At 36.1% G+C, this 26721-nt stretch overlaps 2 protein-coding genes across 4 annotated transcripts in view; one reads left to right on the top strand and one right to left on the bottom strand.

Annotated features, from left to right (window-relative positions):
* Positions 1-743: 743 nt before the first annotated feature.
* yipf6 (Yip1 domain family, member 6) lies at positions 744-7042 on the bottom strand. Its single transcript, XM_084114103.1, has 7 exons — positions 6961-7042; positions 5717-5845; positions 4326-4404; positions 4145-4187; positions 3927-4052; positions 2330-2487; positions 744-1554 (listed from the first exon to the last, which is right to left on the bottom strand). The coding sequence occupies exons 1-7, from the start codon at positions 6991-6993 to the stop codon at positions 1433-1435; spliced, it is 690 nt and encodes a 229-aa protein (XP_083970229.1). The 5' UTR covers positions 6994-7042; the 3' UTR covers positions 744-1432.
* A 1200-nt stretch (positions 7043-8242) lies between these two features.
* ophn1 (oligophrenin 1) overlaps positions 8243-26721 on the top strand; it is a 40321-nt gene continuing 21842 nt past the window's right edge. For all 3 annotated transcript variants that reach the window (XR_014606207.1, XM_084114366.1, XM_084114367.1), the window contains exons 1-14: positions 8243-8786; positions 16459-16554; positions 16763-16824; positions 18506-18577; positions 19199-19300; positions 19390-19500; positions 21773-21877; positions 22873-23005; positions 23879-23979; positions 24062-24153; positions 24433-24511; positions 24604-24637; positions 25557-25619; positions 26541-26615. Coding sequence is in view for 2 of the 3 variants with exons in the window: in XM_084114366.1 (XP_083970492.1) it covers positions 8633-8786; positions 16459-16554; positions 16763-16824; positions 18506-18577; positions 19199-19300; positions 19390-19500; positions 21773-21877; positions 22873-23005; positions 23879-23979; positions 24062-24153; positions 24433-24511; positions 24604-24637; positions 25557-25619; positions 26541-26615 (1279 nt within the window). In the remaining variant the exon portion in view is untranslated. The remainder of the gene's footprint in view (positions 8787-16458; positions 16555-16762; positions 16825-18505; positions 18578-19198; positions 19301-19389; positions 19501-21772; positions 21878-22872; positions 23006-23878; positions 23980-24061; positions 24154-24432; positions 24512-24603; positions 24638-25556; positions 25620-26540; positions 26616-26721) is intronic.

The raw sequence follows: 26721 nt of genomic DNA, 5'->3' as shown, positions 1-26721 counted from the left end.
ACTTATTGTTTTTCTCAGTGTAATGCCACAAAGGGATATTTCACCCAAAAATGGAAATTCTGTCATCATTTACTCACCCTCAAGTCTCAAACTTCTGTGACTTTATTTTATTGGAACATATTTTGAAGAATGTTGGTAACAAACCTTTTTCATGACCAGTGACTTACATTGTATTGAAAAATAAAAACAGAAACATTTATCAAAATTTCTTATTTTGTGATCCACAGAAGTGATGACAATTATCCCTTTAAGACCAACAAGAGGTCAGCTGAGCAACACCATTAGATACACGCATATAAAGGTCAGAAGAAACACTAATGATTTTCTCACACTCACACACCTTTACTTAATCACAAACACACCTCAGTTGCACCTTATGGTTCAGGTGCTGCAATGCATTGAAAGTGAAAATTAAAGTCTTTTTTTAGGCATTCAAGATGGGAAGTCTAATTATAATTACTATCACATACTAGAGAGGCAAAGGCAGAGAGAGAGAGGAGTGAAGACTGTGTGTTTCTCTAGGTGAGGTAAACAGAAAGACAGGGCGCTGGTGTGTGTCTGTATATGAGGAGAGAATGTGAATGGAAGACTGTCTTTGTCAGACAGACAGGTATATGTGTGTGAAAGGATCCCCTAAATGAAGAACAGCATTTATACAGACAGAAACAGCACTTCCAATTCAAATTCAACCTAAAGTTACATTTTTTATTTTCCATGGGCAGAAAAAGACAGAACCCAGAGTCTATGCAGCACTTATAAAGAATATGTTTATTTCATTCAGGAATGTATTAACTTCCACCGGCAAAAAACAAATCTAATGAAGCGCAAACCTCATTCAGAACAAAAAAAGAAAACACCAAAGAAAAGAAACTTTTGTGTGCAGCGATGTGAGGGGACTGACGTGAATGTGCAGCCTGATGATAGCTGAATAATTCTCTCGGCAGAGCCAACAGCGGCACTGCTCAATCAGACACAAACAAATACAAGCACGCTCACATAGTTACATTCTATGCTCGAGTAAGCACATCCACACATAAAGTCATACCCGAGACACACAGAACATAGTACGGCTCCGTGTTAAGGGTGTGAGTACATCTGGAACTGCTCAGAAGGGGCACTAACGTTCCTCACACTACAAAACATTCACATAATGAAGACATGTAGGCTGTTGTTAAATTAGTAGCGCTGAAGAATTAGTCTCCTCCAATCCTTTCCTCTCCTCTCATCCAACTGAATGAGGGATGGGGAGGAGTGATATCTATGCAATAATCCCCTTACTGTCTTCTGTTCGTCCCATTCTGAATGTCCATCTAAGTGCTCCGCCTCTTTTTAGGCTAGGCCAATCACTGGCCAGCTCCCAGATGGTCTGCTGGTTGTCTTAATAAAGGAGAGGAGTTCATTTTGCAATTGGCGTAGGGTATATATATATATGCTAATGAGAAGGCGAAAATGTCAAGATCATCCAGCCAATCACAAAGTAGAACAGGAACACTGGATACACGACCAGGGCTTTCCTATTGGCCGGTTGGCTGTCTGCAAGAAATGCTGTGGAGGCTGTGAATGAAACACACATAGAGAGATACGGATTAAGATCTCACTGAAATCCCCTAAAGACTGTGTGTACAAGGAGAAGACAATGAGTTGAGTGATCTGACTTCTGTGTCTCCACTCTCCACAGTTTTACTGGTGCATCTAATCTTATTTTCTTCTTCTTTATCACTTTAGTAACTGGTTATTAATAGCACTTAATTGATGGTACATTTGTAATTCATTAATTTGTCATTTCTCTGTGCAAAAAATTGCTTGTAATTTAACATTTTTTATCCTGCATTGCAGATATTTTACTTTTATTTCAATTACACGCTTTTATTTTATTTTATTTGTCACAACCAGTGTTTTTATTGATAACTGAAACTAAACCATAATAAAGCTAAAAATATTGTCACAGTGTGAAGCTAAAAATAAAACAAGATATAAATCTTAGATTAAAAACTGTACACTACATACATAATAGTAAGATAACTATTAAAAGTTATTTTAACAAGAATATTTTTATTTTACATTTATTTGTGTATTTCGCACTGTGAGCCACTAAATGTATGTTTTTTCCTCATGGGTATAAAGCACAAAAAAACAAAAAACATTAAATTAGTCTACACAGCCCCCTGGTGGTGGCTGCATGCACTGCCGGAGGAGCTTGTTTGCCACGCATGGATTCTAAACATTACAACTATAAACAGAAATCTGAATAATTTGAGTACAACAATCTCAGGGCCTTTAGTCTTCTGTGACTGCTGAAAATAGATAAATGATTTTGATTGGTTCTTACCAACTGTTGACCAGCTGAAGGATGCGGTGACGACTATAAGACGGACAGCAAAACCGATGATGCCCGAGCCCCCCAGAAGAACGATACGGCAAACTATCATGGCCACGGTCAGAGGAAGAATACAATACCCCAACACACACAGACTCTGGAAAAATGATCTGTACAGACAAAGAGAGAGTAAGACAGAGACATGGACAGAAGGAATGACATTGCTTCAGTAATGTGCTCAAACATTAAAACAGCTAAAATGATTATGCACTGTAAATTGTCTAGAAGCTGATGAACATTTATCAAATTCAGAAAACTAATGTTTCTAATAAATGAACAATCAACTGTTACTGTGGAAATGAGCAAGAAACTGTAAGAGAGCTTACAAGTAAAAGCTACACATAACAATAGCTGACATTCTGAAATTTATCAAAGTTAAAAAAATATTGGTGGAAAAAAATTATTAACTTCCACAGCTTGCGAAAATTAAGTAGTTGATATTCCCCCCCATCCCCCCATTTAATTTCCATGGTGACAACATGCCCTGATATTTTGAATGTAAATAATTTGAAACGCTGGGCATTGGGGTCATACTTTTTTCTATTGTTCTAACACAATGAAGCCTATTTAAAGAATGGTGGTAAAATAATAATATAACAAGATAATAGGCTATATATAATATAACAAGATTTTTTGTAATAATGCAAAAGCCTTTGCTGTCACTTTTGCTGATAGTAAGTGCTATTTAAAATCACTACATTATAAGCAAAATATGAATTATTACAGTATTTAAATGGTAAAATAGTGAAATTTCATGACTTTACATGATAGTAAGTTTCTGTTTGAAAAGTATTGTTTTTCGAAAACATATGTGAATGGACTTGTGTTGTGAAGTCAAACCTTTCACTTACTCTTTCAAAAAATAGTGGTGATATTTTGGGATGTTTTCCAAATTTTGTCTAAACGAATTGACTTCCTAAAGCTATATTTAAGAGTGAAAAAAATATGAATATGAATGCTTGGGTCTCTTGAGGGCTAAACAAAACAATTGATGTCACTCACACTCTGATACCTCATTGTTCAGTGGCATTAAACAATCAATTCTCTTGGATCTGGTTGACTAGCTCTCTTTTCTATGCCTAGTGATGAGACAAATTCCCTCTCGTAGGTACAGATGCCAAAGCAAAGGCATCAATTTGGTTTGGCCTTAGAGACTCCTCTTTAGTACGCATTTTAAATTACTAACTAAAAAAAATGTACAATAAGAAAACTGCACTAAATTCACACTTCCTCCACTCTGAAGATGTGAGGTGCTTTTTTGTGCATATAAGAAAGCTTCTACCAAGCTAATTAATTACCTAGACTGTAGTGTAATCTGTGCCGCCACAGTTTCATAATGAACCGAAAATATTTTAAAACTTCTCATAACAACGTAAAATGTTGTTTTGCGCCATTGCTTTGGCAAAGTATCTGCCAAATTAACTAAAATCGAAAGCGTGATAAGACTATGCCCCCGGACCCCCTTACAGGAAACAAGGTCCATCCACCAGTCTCACAAAATCCTGCGGGAAACACTGAAATATAAATGGAAATCTGACTGTTTACTCACATAGTTCCTCCCAGGAGTTTGGAGTTGAGGGTGATGATTACAGAACCAAACCAGATGATGACAAAGACTTCTGCAAACTGTGGTCTGCCATCCTCCTCACTGTCAGCAGACCCACTCTGCAGCATTCTGAGATAGAACATATTATTATAAATACAATACATTTGCTGGAGTCATAGTGACAATGGTTCTGACTAGGACTAGTCAACATTACTACTCACAAGGCCAGAGTCACACAGAGGATAAGAGGTCCCCATAAGTCCCCTAAAAAGTACAGAACACATACACTCCTTAAGATCAAGACAGCTGAAGAACATGTAACATTTATAATAATAAGTGATCATAAATGGGGCGCATCCTTTATGTAATCTGTGATTGCGTCATCAGAAATGATGGACTCACAGTCTCTGAGTAGTGCAGAACTTTTCTTGGGGTACATAACATGGACAAACTTTTGTCCAATGGCTCTTAGATCCCTCAGCTGAGAACCACAAACAGAGAAAAGAGAGAATAAGAAACGTTCCTTAAACTCAAAACAGAACTACTGTGCACTCCAGTGATATTTTAGTATCATTTATATATTATTATTATATTTATAAAAAAAATATAAAGTAATTTTGTTGTGTGATTCTGTCATTTTTATTTGTTTTTAAAAAAAAAATTCTATACAGGTTTAATTTTTATTTCAGTTTAAGTCATTTTAGTACTTCAACTTAAAGTCCCCCTCTAGTCAATCATTTTATCCCTTAAAACTAATGAGCTCATTGTTTAAATGAATACATTAAATTAATACATTGTTTAAATTAATTGATTATTAGCTAACTGTGTGATGAATGTACATTTCTGAAATACATAACTTGGACACAGTCACGTCTGATAACAGATCACTCTAAATTGTAATGTAGACATGCGTTTTCTGTAAAGCTGCTTTGAAATAATAATGTATTGTGAAAAGCGCTATATAAATAAATGTGAATTGAATTGAATTAAAACTCATCTTTGATCACCAAAACTTCACTACACCCTTGCTTCATTAAGTGTGTGCGGACCCATGAATATGAAAATAAGCCCTGCCTCCACTCAATCACACAAGCTCAGAATACCTGATTCACTCGGTCAACTTTACTGTAGTAAAAGCAGCACAATGACAAGTGGAAATACTGGTTTAATTCAGCCATATATGTTTGAACCAGAAACTGATGATATATATACCGATTTTCTATATATATATATATATAGAAAAATATACCGGGATAACCTGGCTTCTCTTAAGACTCCCCTGCTTATTAGTACAGCACAGTAATGATGATTTTCTAAAGCCCGCCCGCACGTTGACGTGACTGGTAATAACATGCTTGTGACGTTGAGGACTGCGATTTCAAACCGCGTTTCTGAGACTGTCTTTGGTTCACTGCAGTTTTAAGGAGAAAATACTCAGCAATGGTGTAGACTTATGAGTTTGCACATGGTTTGCCTTAAAGCACATTAAAAACACCACATAGACAATAAAAACTTGATTTTCACCACATATTTAAACATTTATTTCAGTTAGTTGCCAAAGAAACATTTTTAATTTTAATTTCAAGTTTTTCATCTAGGCTTAATATTTATACAGCTTTATTTCATTTATGACAAATAATATTTAACAGTTTTAGTTTTATTAAACAAATTACACTGGCGCAATTAGAATTGTTTTCCTCATTACATTTATCCACACAAAATATTTAAACGTGTGCATTGCCCATCCATATATGCCAATATATCACTACCCTGTAACAAAAAGTTTCACTTACAATAGTGTCTTTGACAGGCTCATCCAGCGTCGAGAGATCATTGTCAGCATTCTGCGAGCCCACAGGCACAGATATATCTCCCTCCACTGGGATGTCCTCTGAAATTGAGATGTCAGACAAACCTGCAAACTGAGACATGAAGAATGACCGTTTAAATTATTCATGGCATATATACCCATAACACAAGTTCATGTTTATCTATGCCAGTGATTCTCAAAATGTGGTTCACTGGTGGTCCATGCAGGATCTATAATGGGCTGTGTGTTGTTGACTGACTAACAGAGGAAAATAAAAACAATTACAATTAAAAGAAAGCACTTCTAATTGAACCAACTCATTAATAATTGAGCTAAATATGTGATAAAGTGTTTCTGTTTTCTTCACAATAAGTGACAGTTACTGAAGCAAATGAATAGTCTCAGCTCATATTTATTAGGAAAAGAAGCATTTAAGTTGATTTCAATTAATCAAGAAGAAAACAAAAGTCAGGCAAATTAATGGTAGAAGTAGATTATAAATTATATAACTTACTGATGATAATTTGTACACTATCTCTTTAAAACTTCCTGTCCTGAAAAAGGACACAGGTGACGGATGTGCTCTTGACCTCAGGTTCAAGAATAATTTTTAACTCTGTAAAACCTATTGTAATGCACTGAAACCTCATTTCAAGACCCATATGATCACAGGAAATACATTTACCAAGCAGATATAGACCGTTAAATAACCAATAAAGAAATGTAAACATCTCAGTGTCGAGATCGTTAAATGAGAAATAAGGATCAAATGAAGGAAATATATCATTTCTTGATTGGAGTCTAGAACTACAGTCTAAGTTAAAATCTCTGCACTTATAAAGCGAATAAATAAACATTTAAAATATTTATAGGAGAGTGGCAGTCAGACAGTCAGATAGCAGGTGTTGTTCCACTCTCACTGTTTACATAGTTTGGTAACACTGTACGATAAAAGGCGCAATCGTGTTTTCCGCAAAATCAGCTAATCTATCAGTATGGTAATTTGGGTGATGTTTTAAAAATCTTTAAGGTAGTAAATTTGTCCTGTTGTGCTGAGAAACGACCATCTGCTTTTACACGTATTACCCCAGCAGAGCTTTACTGACACATTTACATTACATTACCAAGCAGTACTCGGGATCGGTTTACCATACAGACAAAAGTTAAAACGGTGGAAAAGCTGACAATGTGTTTTAAATCTGTTTTAAAGCATGTTTTGTCTCTTACCAAAGGCTTGCTAGACTCATCTACTTCCGCCATCTTTACACGGATACGGATACGTCATCGGGAGTGTGACGTCAAAAACGCCAACATGCCACTATGCAGATAATAATAATAAAGGTATGAGGTGTCTATGTTTATTAAGGAAAAGGCACTCTTTAATTTTGTTTTGCATTTTGAAAATGTATTTTTTTTAATATATTTAAAGTATGATAACAATACATGTTTCCAATTGTATTGTAAACAGTGCGATTTTTAAAAATGTAATTTTATTAGTCAAATTTCGTATTCATAAGTTTAAGTTTTCTAACAAAAAGCCCCTTTTCTCAGTATTCCTTAAATAATTTGAAAAATACTTTTTAACTATTCAATCTAGTACTAATGGAAAAGCTATTAAGACAAAATATTTGATTGATACAAAGGTCTTGTATTTTTGTGAGGTTTTTTTTAAATATATATTTTATTTTTTTATGTGTTTTCTTTGCTCCCCTGGCTCCAAAATGTATATTGTATTTTTTTTTTAAAGCATTAATAAAACTTTTTTTTTTTTTTTTTAAGATAATAATAATAAATGTCTTTAATGTCTCTGGTATTATGCCCTATGTTTTAAACTGATCACAGCTTTGAAATCATATTAACACAGTTTGAAAAATGCCTTGTAAATGTATGATCAGAAGAACAGCGTCTGTCTCTTTAAGGGTCGGAGTCAGTGTGTGGGTTTAGAAATACAACGTGCGGGTAGAATGACAACTAGCATGACTTTGAACTATCAAAATAGGCGAGGCTTTGGCCCCGGATGTTTGTCTTTACTTGGACAAGCACGATGGATCAACATAATATATATTTTTTTCTATTTTAATTATTCGCTGTATATTTCAATGCAATGGCTATTAAGTCTCTCTCCCTCCCCCCTCAGATCAATGCACACGGGCAACGTTAGCGGCATGTCACGTGGTAAATGTTACTTTTTCTAGCGCCGCTCAGTCTAGACCAATAATAGTCGTTTATGATTGCTTGAGACTGCGTTCGTTAATACATAATTTAATAGTGATTGTAGAGGCATGTTTCCAATTGTATTGTAAGTACCAATGATTGCAAATAATAGATTTGAATGATTATAATTTTCAGCCTATAAATGTCTGCAGCAGTACAAAATACATCCTTAGATTTAAATGTAGTTCAATAGAGGATTTCCTTTTGTGGGCCCTCATGCGCCCCCCAGAGGAAGAAAGCTGTGTGTCCCAGACAAGTAATAGTTTTAGCTGCTAACTAGTGACATTTGCCGCCCAATGATGATGTGGGTGTGCTCAGAATGTAACCCTGCCCGCGTTTGTCAGTCCCTCGGCTCCCAAAACAAGGAAAAGTATTGAAACACAAATACTTTATCAGCACTTTTAGGTTTTAGCCTACTTTGCAACTCAAATTGACTTAGTCTCTTTTTATCAATACCGCGTGCACACGGAGACAGTCACTACCGGAGCGTTGGATTATTGTTTTTATAACTGCATATCATACAATATGTCAGATATGGGGAACTTTATCGAAACCGATTAAGTTACTCGAAATCAACTTGATTAACACAGCCGAGTGATCAAAAGGCACGTCTGTCGTGGTTTGTTTGTGTACTTTATTGACAACAAAAGGCCGGTTATCATCGTTGATCATTCAGAGGTTGAGAATGGGGCATCCTCCACTGGAGTTCAGCGACTGCTACTCCGACAGCCCAGATTTCAGAGAGAGACTGAAATGCTACGAAAACGAGCTGGAAAAATCCAACAAGTTCCTAAAGGATGTAATCAAGGACGGGAACAATGTGATCAACACGATTAAAGGTAAAATGGTCTTTTACAGCAGCGGTGGTGGTGCTCTTCGCTGGGGGGAGGAGGTGGATCGAGGTCTCCGCCTTTGCAAAGCCCTGCAGATGAACAAATAGCCTACGCACGACATCAGTAGAGAATTTAGTTTTACTCAAAGGAAAAATTCCTTTAATTCCTGGAAGCCCTACGATTCGATTTGAAAAAACTTTCACTTGCAGGTCACTGGTTGGTTTTTAAAGGGATTATGAATTGTAGAGGGGAGGGAGTGATCTGGCAGATGGTGCGCACCTCTCAGAGATGCTTCTGGCAAGCTCTTTCAGGAAACGGTTGATTTATTTATAGCAGGGAACTTCAATTTTACAGATTAGTAAATGGAATTAAACTGTAAAGTGTGAACGTGCCAACAAGATGATTGACTGTGAAGGGAGAGCCAGTAGTCATATGAATTACTATCAGTGCTTGCTTATCACTATTCTGCTGATCTCATAGAAGTGAGGCTCTTTGCATCCTCGAAATGGAGGAGAGAGAGAGAGAGAGAGGGGGGAGATGCAGGCTGTAAACTATCAGTCTATGAAGCATTCCTTTTCACAGCCATACACCACAATAGATGTTGCTTCCTCCTTCCTCATCTTTTGTTCGGCTTATCTCTGAAGTGTTATGAAGCAAACTACAAATGGAAAGTTTCCAAGATTTCAATCCTGCTCATCTGATACTGTTCCCCTGAACGAGGCAGTTAAGGATAGAGGAACTATAACCGCAATGAACTTTAGACAGTAGCTTCTGCTTAATGAGGAGAAGCTGCTAAACTCACTAGAGCTGTATTACAGCCATTATATAGATGTAATAGTAAGCATTGCTGTAGAGTTCCCAGTGCACAGTTCATATGTCTTCTTTATCATCAGTGTTCAGGGAAATGTAAAAGTGTGATTTCCAGGCCTGGTCATGGAAATCAATAAAAATGAATAATCTTAACTTTTTTGGTCAAATAATGCATTCATAACAGTAATACAATCTTTTATTAAAATTAATCAAATGTTAAAAAGTTATTACTTTTTTAATAATTAATATAATTTAATTATATTAAGTTATGTATGCAGAGATTTAACTGACCAAATTAATAAATATAATGACGATATAAAGGTACTAAGTGCAAATAGCGATACTAGATTTTAGATAGAGCAGTATTTTCTTTGCACCATGTCTAAGTAGTAATTAGATTTGCACTAAGTGTAAATGGTTGTTAGATGCTATTTATACTAAGTGGAAATCGTGGCAGATACTATTTGCACCTCACTGTATTGTAGTAGGCCTATATTATAAAACGGTATGCAATAACTACATATTCAGTGTATATGATAATATTTATTAAAATCATAAATGGATGCTACCTTATTGGGACATTACTTGTCCCTATCCCTAAAGCCCATTACACCTAACCCTAACCCTACCGATCAACTCTTTATCCCCACTATTAAATACCCGTTAGGCACTTTATTTCCACTTTTCGAGTATTTTCTTATTTTAAATAAACACCTTTCCAAGTTCAAGCTGATATGCGATGGGCAAAGGGAGAAGGAGTTGGGTAAAAGCCGGATACGAACTCGGGTCGGTCGCCAATGCGGACGGGCCCTATTCGGACGGGATTAACTTTACAAGGGTAGATGGAGTAATGTAATTTTACCACAGGACGTCTGTAATATTTATGGCCAATTCGCACGGGATAAGATATCTCAGTAAAACTAGCAGAAGTGGGAGGGGTAACTCGATTTGCGCATCGCGTCACCCTCATGTCGTCATGTGCGTATTACGTTGCTTCCTGATATCACGTGCAAACACATATAACCTATGTTTATATAAAACAGTTATGTCCGGTCGAACGATGTATTAATTAACTTCAGATTGGATTGTGTTGGTAATAGGCACTTACCTAACGCTAAAAGATGTTTCGTGCCTCTAACAAGTGCTTTTGACCTTCTTTCTGATCTGAATGGTATGTGGAAAACACTTGAGTTTTGCCACAGATTTGGGGTTGCTTGGGGTTCAAGGCGACCGTTACTTATATATATATATATATATATATATATATATATATATATATATATAAAAAAACAACGGAAAACAAAAACAACGAAACAAACAGCTAGCTGACCCCCAGAGGGGTGGGGAAATGGGGGGGGGGGGGGGGGGCGGCCGATCCACCCGCCCCCCCTGTTCCAACGTCTATGCTTTACCCCACCTCTCCATGTAAAACTAGCCCCGTCCAAATAGGGCTTTAGTGTAAATAGCCTCTGCCTACAAGGCGGGTTATTTGCACATAGTGTAAATACTAGACACTCCAAAATATTTAATGCGTCATGGAATGTTGCAATAAATAAAAGTACAATGAAATGTAAGCATAAATAAGTAAGTAAGTGATAAATAAATAATCATAGCATGCTCTTAAATAATTTAAGTGGCTAGAAATTGCTTTTTAAATTTTTTTTTTATTTAAAATCCTTATTCATTAATCTGGAACTACTGGGAAAGTAATGTACATTAATTGGCCAAAAAGAGCAGGAATCCTGTGCCAGATGATTTCCTGATTTATTGGAGAGTTTCAGCTGATTGGCGGTCAGTTTTTCTGTTTTCAACACTGCCTAAGTTTGGATTGGCGGTCAGTTTTTCCGTTTTCAACACTGCCTAAGTTTGGATAGAAACCTTGACAGTTGGTATCTTGTCAGTCATAATTTGATGATTCAGCTTTAATTTATCTCCTTCTCAGGCTTCCTTCCCTAATTTCAAGGGAAGTCATAAATGCACTCGTTTTCTAAAAACGCATGTTTTTATCTTGCCTGAGGGAGTATGCAAGCTTCTAATTTGACTAACCATAAGCCTCATTCTATACCTCAGAGTGCAACACTCCAAAAGCAGAATGCTGAGCCATTAAGGCCGATTTCCTTACGGAACTGTGCAGAGCACGACTGGCTGTAATTTGATGACTCCAGTCTGCTCTCCGTTGCTTCCAGTGTCTCAGAAGGAGTCTTCAGTAACTTCTGCTTTGGTAACTAAAGGAACCACTGGGGCCCACAATAAATTTCCACTACTGTTAAGTTCTGCAGCTTCTAAAGTCATATGACCTGACTCAGTGGTTTCGATATGCTTACTTCCTGCGTTTATGTAGTTTTGCACTTTTTGAGGAATATCGCGAGTGCTGTGTGTGGATGTGAAACTTGACACAGGAAGTGGAGCATTTTCTTTTCTCCAGTGATGAGGAACCTTCTTGGGATCTATTGCTCCTGTTATGACTAAACAGAGAATATCAACAAGGCAGATTTTCAGAATTCTTCAACAAACATGCTGCTCAATACAGAATTGTTGTGGGTGCGGTGGTTTCAAAAGTATTAATGAACAAATTATCAAATAATCTTTTGCACAACACTTTTTGGCACCTCTCCATTCAAACATCATCTGTTCAGTTTTGCAATCTTATTTTGTCATGTGTTTGACTGCACTGACCGGTTTTTCAGCCGAGTCTGGTTCTCTTCTACCAGCCAGGATGTGGTTCTTGGCTTCAGCTGTGGTTTAGTAGTTTATAAAATGCAGTTCAATCTGACACTTTGTTAGTGTCAAACTGAGACTTTATCATACACACTTTGTCGTGCATTTCAATAACACCTGTTACATCAGTTCTTGTCTAATGTTGCAAGAGTAAAATAGCTCCCTTTTGAGGTCCGTGTTTGTGTTTGTCAGAGGGCTGGACAGGGCGGGTTTTGTGATCTAGTTTGGAGAGGGTAGTCCGTCATGCCAGCTCTTCATGCTTTAGACAAACACACTCTTTGTGTCTTTTTCATCAGAGGGGATATAATCATTTAAGCCATCTCCTCTGTTAGCACCGTACACTTCACAGAGTGTGCAGGCCCACAGCACAGAGCACAGCTAGAGAGAGATAGAGATAGAAAGAGTTAGGGATGAATGGCTCACCTGGCTATTGATCAGTAAAAGAGAGTGGAAATCAGTTGGAGTTTCTCTTTTTCTGGAAGTTAATCTGTAGAAATGCAGAAGAAGCCCAGATTTTATTAGAATATTTACATTAAGAATATTAGAAAATATTTGAATATTATATTATATTATATATTATAATGAGTAAATATATACAAAATTTAAGCTGAATTTTCAGCATCATTACAAAAATGTATTCTAATATGCTGATTTTGGGCTCAAGAAAAATGTCTTTATATTATTAATGTTACTAATATTATTAGTAATATGTTACTTATATTATTAATGTTACAGGTGCGCTCCTTAATATTTTTGGAAATATATATGGATATGAATATGGAAACCGTGATACACTAACATTCAAAAGAATGGGGTGAGTAAGAAAAAAAATTAATTAACACTTTTATTCAACAAGGGCGCATTAAATTGATTGAAAGTGACAGTAAAAACATTTATAATGTTACGAAAGGTTTCTATTTAAAATAAACGCTGTTCATTGAACTTTCTATTTATCAAAGAATCCTGAAAAAAAACTATCACGGTTTCCACAAAAAGATTAAGCAGAAAAAAATGTTTTCAACACTGATAATAGAAAGAACCATTATTGATAGTGGTGTACCAATAATATTTGATAATAATAGAGTGCCAAGTCAGCATATGAGAATGTTTTCTGGAGGATCATGTGACACTGAAGACTGGAGTAATGATGCTGAAAAATAAGCTTTACCATCACAGGAATAAATTACATTTTAAAATATATATAGAAAACTGTTATTTGAAATTGTAGTGATATCTGACAATATTTCTGTTTGTACTGTTTTATAAATGCAGCCTTGGTGGGTGAGCATAATTCTTTCAAAAACATTAAAACACTTTAATTATCCCACACTATTTTATATATATTTATAAACATACTTTCACTGGACGCTTTATTATAGGTACATCTTGCTAGTACCGGATTGGGCCCACATTTGCCTTCAGAACTGCCTTAATTCCTCATGCCATAGATTTCAAGTTCTGGAAACATTCCTCAGACAATTTGATCCATATTGACATGACAGCATCACGCAGTTGCTGCAGATTTGTCAGCTGCACATAGTGAACTCATTGTCATGTTCAAGAAACCAGTTAGATGATTTGAGCTTTGTGACATGGTGCGTTATCCTGCTGGAAGTAGCCATCAGAAGATGGGCACACTGTGGTCATAAAGGGATGGATGTGGTCAGCAACAATACTCAGGGAGCCTGTGCCATTTAAACTATGCTCAATTGGTACTAATGGGCCCAAAGTGTGCCAAGAAAATATGGCACCCGGTGTGATCTTCTGCTGCTGTAGCCCATCTGCTTCAAGGATCGACGTGTTGTGCATTCAGAGATGTGCCTCTCCTGAAAATACCTCGGTTGTAACGAGTGGTTAATTTGAGTTACAGTTGACTTTCTATTAGCTTTGAACCAGCCTGGCCATTCTCCTCTGACCTCTGGCATCAACAAGGCATTTTCACCCACAGAACTGCTGCTCACTGGATAGTTTCTATTTTTCAGGCCATTCTCTGTAAACCATAGAGATTGTTGTGCGTGGAAATCCCAGTAGATCAGCAGTTTCTGAAATACTCAGACCAGCCCGTCTGGCAGCAACAACCATGCCACGTTCAAAGTAATTGATTTAAATTACCTTTCTTTCCCATTCTTATGCTAAGTTTGAACTTCAGCAGATTGTCTTGGCCATGTCTGCATGCCTAATTACATTGAGCTGCTGCCATGTGGCTGATTAGGGTAAAGAAATAGTTTAACAGGTGTACAAACATATATAGACAGCAGTATACTATATATACAGTAGTGACCAAAAGTGATGTCCAGAGGGGGTATTTGTTGTTAATGACCGTAAGTTTGATTAAACCATCAAAATATGAGGACAATATTTTATAATTTTTTTACTATTTTAAATACGAGGGAAGATGTTGGTTCTCTCTTTGGTTTGTATGTGTTCATTTTTTTTTGTATGACAGCCTGACATAAAATTATTTCTGTACAATTTGCCATGTTCCATTGCGTTCTCACAAATAAAACAATTGACTCCAAGCACAATTACGCAATATACTTACAAAATCGTTAACAAATTATATACTGTATATATGCTGTATATACAGTATGTGTATGTGTGTATATATATATATATATATACACACACACACACACACACACACACACACACATATATATATATATCAAAATGAGTTTATTGCTATGATAATTTATAGATAATAACAATACAGTTTTTTGTATGTCTGATCCTGAAGGAGGGACCCATGATCTGGAGAGTTACTGAGATCCCACCAATGCTTTCTTTTCATAGGCCCATGATCAAAATACTTCTAAACCCTAGGTTTGGTTGGGAGAACGTCCCAGCATTTACAGTAATGTAAAAGGCTTTGGATGAATGCATCTGACAGTGGCCTGTCTTGCTTTGTGTGTGTATTCTGGCACTGAACCTGTGTATAATAATTCCATCTTCACATCTGATTTCACTTAGCAATAAAGCTGCTTTTCTTATTTCTCAGAGGTTCAGTAATCATTGGCTTCATATGCTAAGTGGCCAGCAACCAATCAACGTGTTGAAAGGTTGTTTGTGTTTGAATTTCCTGGCTGTGGTTGTCTTTTTGTCTTCAATGAAACTGTGAGAGTTGATATAGAGAGTGTTTTGTTGGGGCTGGGTTGAAGCCAGAGACAGTATAAGGTGTAGGAAAAGAACAACTTAAAGGGTTAGTTCACCCAAAAATGAAAATTCTTTCAGTAATTACTCACCCTCATGTTGTTCCAACCCCGTAAGACTTTCGTTCATCTTCGGAACACAAATTAAGATATTTTTGATGAAATCTGAGAGCTGGATCATAGGCTATAAAAAAAAAAAAAAAAAGTATTTTCGTTGCTTGATAAACTTATGGTTGAGCCACTGTAGTCATTTGGACTATTTTAAACATTGTCTTTACTAACTTTTCTGGGCCGGCAAGTTTCAATTACATAGAAGCCTATGGAGGAGTGATCCAGCAGCTCCCAGATTTAATCAAAAATATCTTAATTTGTGTTCTGAAGATGAACGAAAGTCTTACGGGATTGGAACAACATGAGGATGAGTAATTTTAATTTTTGGGTGAACTAACCCTTTAAACGCGAACATCCCTCCTTTCAATTAAAAGAGCCAATTGCCTTGTTTATAGAAGCATCGCTCAAGAACATGCATGCACATTAGCTGGAGAACATGATTTGAACTACAAAAGCGACATTTAAGATACATTGTCGCCAACATGCCTGTTACTTGCATAGAAAATAACTGCCCATTGGAGCCGATAGCCTTGTGTCCAGTACTCCGACATATAGCGTGGTTGTGCTTCTGGCGACCCAAATTGAAGTCCTGGCCCGCATACCTTTCTCTATCCCGTCCCCCTCTCTCTCCCAATTCATTTACTTTTACTATCCTTTACTATCCTATCTCAAGGCAAAAACGCCACAAATAAATCTTTTAAAAAAAGAAAGAAAGAAAATTGATTACCTGGGATGTGGACAGACCAAGTGGACTAGCTGTAAAGCTTTTAGCATGTGGGACCCATTATGTTGAATCAGGAAATGCTTTCCTATTGATGTTCTTCATAAGTAGCAATTTATTCTATGTGGATTATTTACTGTTTTCTTTATGGTTTTGATGTTGTTTCCAGAATACTCGCTAGCAGTGCAGAAGTTCTCTCAGACCCTTCAGTCGTTCCAGTTTGATTTCATTGGTGACACTCTGACTGATGATGAGATGAACATCGGTGAGTTGACAGCTGGTCTTAACCTGTTTGGAGTTGTGCTCATTAGCGTGTCTATTTAATTTATGTGATATGTTTATGTCATCTTTATTAAAATTTTCTGATGAAATTGTTTGTGGAATGAGTGTGTTGTGGCAGTTTTGCATATTTGTGCATGTATTTGTTTTTGACTTTATGTGCTGTTTACATGACACACGTTTTACCTTTACAGCTGAGTCATTTCGTGAGTTTGCTGGTTTGCTGCAGGATGTGGAAGAGGGCCGAATGATGCTGGTTGGTGGAGTGCACTTCTTCACATACCCTTGTAAAACACTGTCAATCATAGTCTAAACTCAAATGCAAAAATACCAAAGATCCTCACATATGTCAATCATTAACAATCTGCAAGATTAGCCTCCCTGTGCTCAAAGGGCCAGTTAAACTTTTTATAGTTTTTTTTTTTATTAAAGATTTTTGTGTTATTAGGTTTTTAAACCTGAACATTCACCCACAGAATTCTTTGAGCTTGTTTATGAATCGTATCTGTTTTAACTGTGATAGTATAACAGGAAACTCCAGAATTAGACAAATTTCTTTACTTCTCCTTCCTTAAAATGTGCAGAATTGAGTGAAGTGCATGACAGGACTGCAGATGCATGCAATTTTAATTATTCCTGCAAGTTCCACATCCTCTATGAGGGAAAGTCTCAAACATTATTTTCATATATGATATTGGTCAGAATTAATTAACCCATAGAGATGATAAATATATATTGATATATTGAACAAACTGATTTAAATAAATTATTTATTGTCAGTGTTGAAAGCAGTTGTGCTGCTTAATATTTTTGTGGAAACCATGATATATTTTTTCCAGCATTCTTTGATGAATAGAAAGTAAGAAAAGTTAAGAAGTTAAACTTTTTTTAACATTATAAATGTCTTTCCTGTCACTTTTGATTAATTTAATGCATCCTTGCTGAAAAAAGTATATAACAGTAATTTCTTAAAAAAACAAAACATTCACTCCAAACTTTTGAATGGTAATATAGAAAGTAATATTTCTTACATCCAAATGAACATATGATAAACAATGTCACATTGTTTGTGTAACAAGTGGAGTTTCACACAGAGACCCGTCTCGTAAATAATGCTGTGTGACACAATGGCTTAGGCAGATTGTTAGAAATATGGGGAAAACAGCTAAATAATTTAATTGCCATAAAAACAAAAATATCAATATTAAATAAAAAAATATATATATATAAATTTAAATAAATATATTTTATATAATTGCTAAATATAATGCTAAATCTGGCACATTTTCTAGAATTAACTGTCATTGGCCAGTGTGACAAAATGCAAATTTTGGATTTTGCTATTCGCTTCCTACTCGGGGAACCTGCTATTGTGTCAGTGTTGCAAACCCTTTTTGGTCTAGGGGACATTAAGGGTGCAACATAAAAAAACAAAACAAAGAATAAAACACTGCATGTACTGGGAAGCAATCAAGTCAAGTCAAGTCAAGTTTATTTATATAGCGCTTTTCACAATACAGATTGTATCAAAGCAGCTTCACAGTATTAAATTAAAATAATGCATCAATGCTTGTTTCTAGTGGAAAACGTCCACGTTTGGTAATGCTGATCAATAGTATTGTTGATTGATTAATTAAATTAAATATCCCCAAATATCCCCAAATATCCCCAACTGAGCAAGCCAAAGGCAACAGTGGCAAGGATCACACTAACAAGTTTAAATAAGGTGAAATATCAGTATTTATTATAAGGAATAATGGGAAAAAAATTAACCCATGATACATATTTACATAAATTTACAACTATGGGATACTAGACATTCATCTGTTCCATTGTTACAGCTCTTGACCCCTGACCCCCATTTATTGATTAAGACTAGAGACAAGACTATTATAGATACATAGAAAAGTATGTACTCTTTACTTTTTCTCTTGCAGGTCCAGAATGCTTGTGACTTGCTTATCAAACCTTTGGAGAAGTTTAGGAAAGAGCAGATTGGAGTCACAAAAGTGAGTTTTTATTATACACATATACACATTAAGAACACACACCACATGACCACGTGTGTGAGCATGCTCATAATTTCCACCTCTACTTCCTTTCTCTGAGCAAAGGGTAATGCATACCACAACTCACAAATATATACACATACTATATAAAGACATTGTTTGTATGGGCTTTCATGTGCGTGTAATCTATTTTTGAGCCACACTCACACACACACACACACACACACACACACACACACACACACACACACAATGTGTCAGTAACTGGAGGATCCATGGAAAAACTATTTGTTTTAGAGATACTGAGAAAGAGTCAAGGAGACATGGAAAGTTTCAAAATTCCAAAGACTTTTCACTGGATTAGACTTTTTCTATGTCAGCATGCCTCAGTTAACATTACTGAAGTATCAGTTTCCTTTCAGCAGAGTTTATTGTGGCTACTCATAGATTATTGGTTGAAATTATAGGTTGTAAGGAACCAGTTACAAGTCTGCAAAAAGTTTTATAAGGACAATTTCTGTTTTATTCTTATTAAGAATGTTTTTTAGTAAACTCAAGACTTTTTCCACTCCAGTTTTCGGTCTCAGTTTCAGGTTGTTTATTTGCATGCGTGTGTTTCAGGAGAGACGAAAGAAGTTCGAGAAGGAGAGTGAGAAGTATTACTCTCAGTTGGACAAACATGTCAACTTGTCCTCAAAGAAAAAAGAGACACAGCTACAGGAGGTATATTTGTAAATACAGGAAATTAAAATATAAAATAAATAAACACAGTAATATAATCTTTATTTCTTTGTGCTTATATGTGTTTATAGGCCGATGAACAGTTGGATAAGGAGCGTCAGACTTTTTACGAGTCGTCTATTGAATATGTCTACCAGATTCAGCAGGTTCAGGACAGGAAGAAGTTTGATGTTGTGGAGCCTGTGCGTGTGAACTTTCTTTTCCTCAAGCACATATACACACTTCTATTTTTAATTATTATTTTAATATCTGTTTTGTAGTAACATATATTTGATTGTGTTTACAAGAAAGCATCTATAGGTGCATAAATGAAGACTTTAAAGGTGCAGTAAGCAATTTCTGAGAATCATTGTTGAACACTGTTGATCACTGTTGATATTTGAAATCATCCCAAACAAATACACCCCTCCCTTCATTGATCCGCCCCCAAAATGCACATATGCGCAATGGAAGAGTGGATGTAGCAGAAGCAAAGCAAAATAAAGCTTTGCGAAAAATAAAGGAAGAACCATACAGTACACAAATATATCGTCGCTGTCGGGCGGAATCCTCGTATCTCCAAAACCATTATTTTTCAGGAAATTAAAAAAACTGCATATGTTTTGAGTTATTAAACATTGTATCGTTAAAGTTGGTATTATACCTTATATTGCTATCATATACTGTTGTATACCAACATTAACACAACATTTCCCCAAAATCATGTTTAATCGGAAATACGAGATTTATGACTTGGGAGCAGGGAGATACGAGGTTACGCTGTCATTGATTAGAATGGAACAGACACAGACGTCGCTGCTGCCAGCAGTGTTCATCAAAGTCTGCGATCGCTTTGAGCCTTTTGACAAGAGATAAGGCTTTAAGTTCAAATCTAGTGATTGTGGTTACATGCATCTTCCTAAACTCTATTTTAAACGTTTAAGAGATATGAGTGATGCAATACCAAAATACTAGGCTGTCTAAAATAGGCGGAAATTAATATCTGCATGCAAACAAAATCGTGGTCGCATTGAGCCTTTTGACAAGAGAAAAGGCTTCAATAGTTAACCAAAGCTAACGACTGGTTACATACATCTTCCTAAACTCAATTTTAAAGGTTTAAGAGCTATAAGTGAAGCAGAAAGCAGAAAAAATGATGAGCTGACTAACGTTAGCTGTCTAATAGGTGGAAAAATTGCCTAATAGTTGCCTAATCTGCACGCAAACTTACCTTCGTGGCTCACAGGCTTCCTTCTGCACCAAAGCATTACAGCTATCGATTTTTAACAAAACAAGTCTACTCAAATGTATCTAACCTAACTATTTTCACTCGTTATTGTCTAAAAAACAGACAGAGTTATGCAAAGATAGGCTTATGGCGCCAGTAGACAGACCCTTTTTCTCCTAATAAATAAAACCTGCTACTTGGGGTATTGTACATGCACAGTGCCAACTTCGAGTCAGTAAAATAGTAATAAAAACAATAATTTAATGCTGGTATCAAAAACATTTAATTCAATTCAAGTATTATATTAGATACATTTTAAAACTTCAATGCACACGTACTGTATAAGTCTAGTAATAATAAGCCTAGTAATACGTAGACATTTAAAATACATCAATAACTGATATCATAGTTTAACACAGATAAAATCAGAGTTAAGGCTTGCTTTACGTGTTGCTCGACGAGGATTTCTTAATCGTTGCGACTTTCAATCCCGAGGAGACAAAATGCCGCGAGGCTCCCGCCGCGAGTGAAGAAGAGGTGGAGTTACGAGGATTCTCAGACAGTTTAAGTGTCCAATGGAGTTAAGAGATTTGCTCTCAAGCTATTTTCAACACTTTAGATTGGTTAATAATTTGTAAAAATAACAGAACCACATGGGGACTGACCAATAGCATTGATTTGTGAAAAAAAATGAAATTGACAAAATTTGGACATACGAGGTTTCCGCCCGACAGCGACGATATACAAGCAAGCCTTTATTGTTAGTCGCCAGCAACACACACTCAAAACCAATGTTACACACCTATGGAGCAGAAACAATGCAACCTCTGTGTCCGTTTCCAGGTCTTCCCGCTCTCTAACGTCTCTCCAGCGCTGGAAATCTTTTTTAATATTAACGCAGCTTCTAAAGCTCTTGCCTGATCATAACACTTCTTTTTCCAGTGATATTCTAATGAGCTTTTCTCTTTTGTAATGTCTCTCAGCTATCTCTCTTTCTACAGTCTTTCTTCAAATCTCTCTCTTGCTCACTCTCTCTCCTCCCCCATCATGAGTGTATACGCCCCCCTACTGCTGATTGGCTACAAGTGCATTGTGGTGCTCGGTCCGATCCAAGTTCAACAGCGTTTCTCATAAATTGCTTACTGCATCTTTATAACACACCAATTATATTCATACTGATACAATCAATGAATTGACTAGAGCATGTTATGCTTATAGCGGTGTGTCCTTGTGTGTGTGATTGGCAGGTTTTAGCGTTTCTGCAGAGCATCCTAACCCTGAATAATCTCACTGTGGAGATGACACAGGACTTCCTTCCATATAAACAGGAGCTTCAGCTCAGTCTACAGAATGTGAGAGCTTTACAGATCAATAATGACTAACCTTTCATCCTGATATGGTTTGTTCTTCACTCTGTATTATGGTTTGTTCTTCACTCAGTTTTATCCAAAGTGTCTTTCACTAAATGGATTACAGTTTATTGCATTCACAGTGGTGTGAACATACAGGCTTAATAAATGATGAAGAAAATGAACAGGATTCCACTAATAATTATTAATATGGTTTATACATTAATGTTGATTAATTTGAATTAGTATTATTACTATTATTGCAATATTTTAAATGTAAATTTATTTTTAAAAAATCTACTGATTTATAATTCATCTATATACACTACCATTCAAAAGTTTTGGGTCTGTAATTTTTTTTTTTTTAAACAAATGTTCATAAGCCTCTTATGTTAACCCAGTGCAGCATTTATTTGATCAAAAATATTGTGAAATATTGTTACAATTTAAAATAACTTTTTTTCTAATTTAATAGATTTTCAAATGTAATTTATTCATGTCTTACTCAGAAATCATAGTAATATGCTGATTTGGTGCTCAAGAAGCATTTCTTATTATTGTCAGTGTTGAAAGCAGTTGTGCTGCTTAATATTTTTGGATTAATTTACTGAACAACGTTTCAACCCGAAGGTCTTCGTGCCGACCTTCGGGTTGAAACGTTGTTCAATAAATGAATCCTTTGGAAGCAGCAGTGGCAGGCAGTGTGACGATTTTTGTATACGCTCGAAAGATCAAAAGAACAGCATTTATTTGAAATAGAGATCTTTTGTAACACTATAAATGTCTTTACTGTCACCTTTGATCAATTAAATACATCCTTTCTGAATAAAAGTACTACATATGAACAGTAGTGTAATTAATATGAATTTTAATTAAGATTTTGGAGCAAATTAAATCAACAAATCTGTTTTAATGGCTCCTGGTAATATGTATGTAATGTGACTGTATGTAATATGTACTGTTTGTGTTTTTTTGATCGGCTGCTGGTGTCGTTGTAGACCCGTAACCACTTTGAGAGCACCAGAGAGGAGATGGAAGAGCTAATGAAGAGGATGAAGGGTTCGGCAAAGATCTGTATGAGACACGGCCAGCAGGCGACTATGGAGGGATACCTCTATGTGCAGGAGAAATGTGAGTTCTGCAGCATGGCATGTGTGGGATGATGAACACTATCAGTGTTCATAAATGTGCAGGAAACAGAAAAACACTTGAGCTTTGTAGTTAAGTGGAATATAAGTATTTATATGAATTTGTTAAACATCAACAAAGGCTTATTGGTCTTGTGCATGCAGTTACATTGCATCCCTTCTGTATTTCTTCTTGGTATCCTTTCACAAATATCGGTCATGAAATGAGGTAAAAAATTGTATGCAATTCAATCACACCATACTCTGAAAACATGCTAAGTTTCCATTATAAAGGAATTACTGTAATAGCTTTATCATTTTTTTTTTTTTAAATATGGGACAGTCAAAATATTTGTCTGTGGTAATCACCAGCCTGACACAGTTAAAATATTCCTTTATTGTGAAGAAAGAGCAGCTAGTAATTCATAACACCGCTTCCTCTTTGGTCAAACGCAGCATTCTGCACTCAGATATTGTTGTATATTGACTGTTATAATGATGCTAAATTGTATTATTGATTGTTGTTGGCTCTGGTTTTCTTGTAGCTGCGCTAGAGTCATGTCTCTATGGGAGAACTCTGTGCTCTCTGTCTTCTTACATTATAAAATAATATAAAATCAAATCAATAATTTTATGACCATTTATTTGGCAAGTAACTGTGATAAGTGGGATAATGTACAGTCAGCCAGTCTTTAGAAAAAGGGTCGTGCAAGATCCCTCCATTTCACGTCTGGGTCAGTCCCTGGTCAGGATTTAATTTTGCAATATTGATTGTGCATTATCTCTTACAATACTGTGTATACTATCGGATCATATCCAATCAATAATTAAAATGATACATTGCTATTTGTCTTTCTGTCTCTGTTTCTGTCTTAAGGGGCTCTTGGCGTAACTTGGATAAAATATTACTGTAAATACTTCAAGGACAACAAGTTATTCATTATGGTGCCAATGGAACAAAAGACAGGAACGAAACAGGTGCACAATTATTACAGATGGGATTATTACTTTGTGAAGTGCCGGCCCTTTTCTCTTACGTTTGTCTCTTTGTTTTTCTCAGACCACATCTCAGCTCACGCTGAAGTCCTGCATACGCCGTAAAACGGACTCCACTGATAAACGCTTTTGCTTTGACATTGAGACAAATGAAAGGTGAGGGTCCTGCCTGTATTATTGACTCATTCTCAGGGCTGTTTTTTCACTTATAACAAAAGTTTTAGTAGGACCAGAGGAGAGTCAGTAAACTGGAAAGCTTACATTTTTTTGTTAAAGCACTTACATAAAAACATGGTTACTTCTTGAACTGTGAAGTTGCGTTCTGCAATATGCAGGCATTTGTTTGATACTGGAGATACATTCACACAAACAACAAGAGGCTTTATTTACTCCATTGCAGTTTGTCTTAAGTATTTTTGTGTTGTGTTACCATAGGTGCAGCCCTGTCCTGCTCCAGGCAATTTCTGAGGTCAACAGGAAGCAGTGGATAGAGGCCATGGATGGCAAGGAACCAGTGGGTTTAACATTATCTCTCCTCACTCCTCATTAAGAGCCCTCACTGCTGTGTATGATCATGTTTCTGATCCTTCGTGGTTTCTGTTCCAGATATATCATTCTCCCATTCAAAAGCAGGCAGAGAGTAAGTATAACTTCACTTCATCAGGGCTATATTGTATATTAGTACAGATGCTTGTTATAATCAGAAAACCACTGACATTTATTTTCTGCTTAATTATAATAATTATACCGCCCTAGTCCTCCACATGTCAGAAAACCTGAATGTGCTAAATGTCTCACAGGAATAGCATTTCTGATTTGAGCATTTCTAAAAAAGGGTTGACTGCTCCCTTGGAAAAAAGGTCACAGAGATAAAATACTGTTCAAAAGTTTAGGGTCAGTAAGATTTTTATTTTCTACGAAATTAGTACTTTTATTCAGAAAGGGTGCATTAAATTGATCAAAGAAAAGATCAATTTACAATGTTACAAACTTGTTCTCACCAAACTTTTGGACAGTTGTGTAGGTGTGTGATATCTCAAGAATATTTCAGTGATGTTTGTCAGCTACTAGATGTGGTATTCAAAGATTATTAAAATTGAAATCTTTGCTTTTCAACATTTATTTGATGTACCATGATGAAATCAGATAATAATACCGTAAAACTTTTATATGAACCATAGAACTGAATGACAGTCGTTTTATTTAAATATCTATCTACATGGGACTTCAAAGAGTATTATAGTACATCATGGTAATATAATATCCACAAAACATGGTAATACATTGGTACTGTTTTATTGTATCCCGACTTTTTGGTCAGTTTTTGAACAAGTATAAAATACATAACAAATTCTAAAAAGAGAAAAGTTGCAGAACACGAGAAATTCTAAAAATAGATGGAGAAAATGCTTCTTAATAGATTCTGATACTTGCACACCTGTGCAACACCATGTATAATTACACCATAAATATTGTCCTGTAGCCACCGAGAAATGCATACAGGGATGATGAACCGTGTTTATTATATGTAATATTACTTTTTTTTTTTTTTTTCTCAGTGGAGCTGAATGACCTCGGCTTCAAGTTCGTCAGAAAATGCATCAACTTTGTGGAAACAAAAGGTGCCTTCACACATTAGAATGACAAGAATATCAGTCGCTTATTTAAGTTTCTGGAATGATCTCATATTCTTGTAACATATTTGTCACCTGTTCTCCAGTGAATGACTTTGTTCCTGTTTTTGCACTTCATTGCCACCATAATTAATTAAATTAATCAGAGATGGAAAGACAAGCACAATGTCACTATTATGTATTGGATTCATGTCTCAAATGCAGCCAGCAGAGGGCAGCAGCACACCATTTGTGTTCACATCTGCGTATCCAACAATTTGAGCCAGCTGTAAATAGAAAACATACGCACTGAAACATGCAGGTTTTACCAATAATATATCATACAAAGTAAAATAAAAAGTGCGCAGATATAAATTGATATCAGAAGTGTCACTTTTCTCTGACAATGCAAGTCATTTGAAACCTGGCTGTGGCGTTTCCAGGCTAGAGGCTGTTACAGTATAACAGTAAAATCGTGAAGAGGTAGTTCATGCTCGTTAATAAGCATTATTACACTGTAAGGTTGACTGCGGGAGCACCGAGCACCAACGGTTCTGTTTGAAGTACTGCTGATGTATGTGTTCGTCAGTCTCTGTGTCGAACGGCACAGTAAATGTGTGCCGTTACTCAGATTTCCCAGATGTGTAAGTCCAGCCTTGTCATCAGGCACAACATGGTGTATGTTAACAATACACAATACAACAATACAATCCGTAAACTTTCAGTTGCATGGCTAACGAACCTAAAGCGGGCCAGTTCCACTGTTGCTGTCGTTGCTCGTTAGAGCTGTACTTTTCCACTGCAAGACACTCCCCCTTTCTTTCTCTTTCATGCCATGTTCTCCAATTTTCTCAGTCAATAAATCACGCTTTCTGTTTCTCTTTCCTCTTTTTTTTTTGGTTTCTCTCTTCTTCTCTTTCTTTCTGGTAGGGCTGACTCAGGAAGGGGTCTACAGGACTGTGGGCAGCAATATTCAAGTACAAAAACTTCTGAATGCCTTCTTTGGTGAGGAAATGGCCCAAAAAACATCTGCTCTGTGTGTGTGTGCATGTTTGTATGTCTTCCCCTGTACACACACTCACAACACACTCTGTCTTTCTATTGAAAACCA

This window comes from Abramis brama (genome assembly GCF_963993115.1).
Source record: "Abramis brama genome assembly, chromosome: 5".
In the NCBI taxonomy this organism is placed as follows: domain Eukaryota; kingdom Metazoa; phylum Chordata; class Actinopteri; order Cypriniformes; family Leuciscidae; genus Abramis; species Abramis brama.
The sequence above is the reverse complement of the archived record's forward strand: the minus strand, read 5'-3'. Positions and strand labels throughout refer to the sequence as shown.

Coding starts and splice junctions, on each gene's coding strand:
- yipf6 (XM_084114103.1), bottom strand. CDS start 6,993: ATGGCGGAAGTAGATGAGTCTAGCAAGCCTTTG. Junction 5,846..6,960: donor ATGAGTCTAGCAAGCCTTTG/GTAAGAGACAAA, acceptor TTCATGTCTCAG/TTTGCAGGTTTGTCTGACAT. Junction 4,053..4,144: donor CTCTGTGTGACTCTGGCCTT/GTGAGTAGTAAT, acceptor GTTCTATCTCAG/AATGCTGCAGAGTGGGTCTG.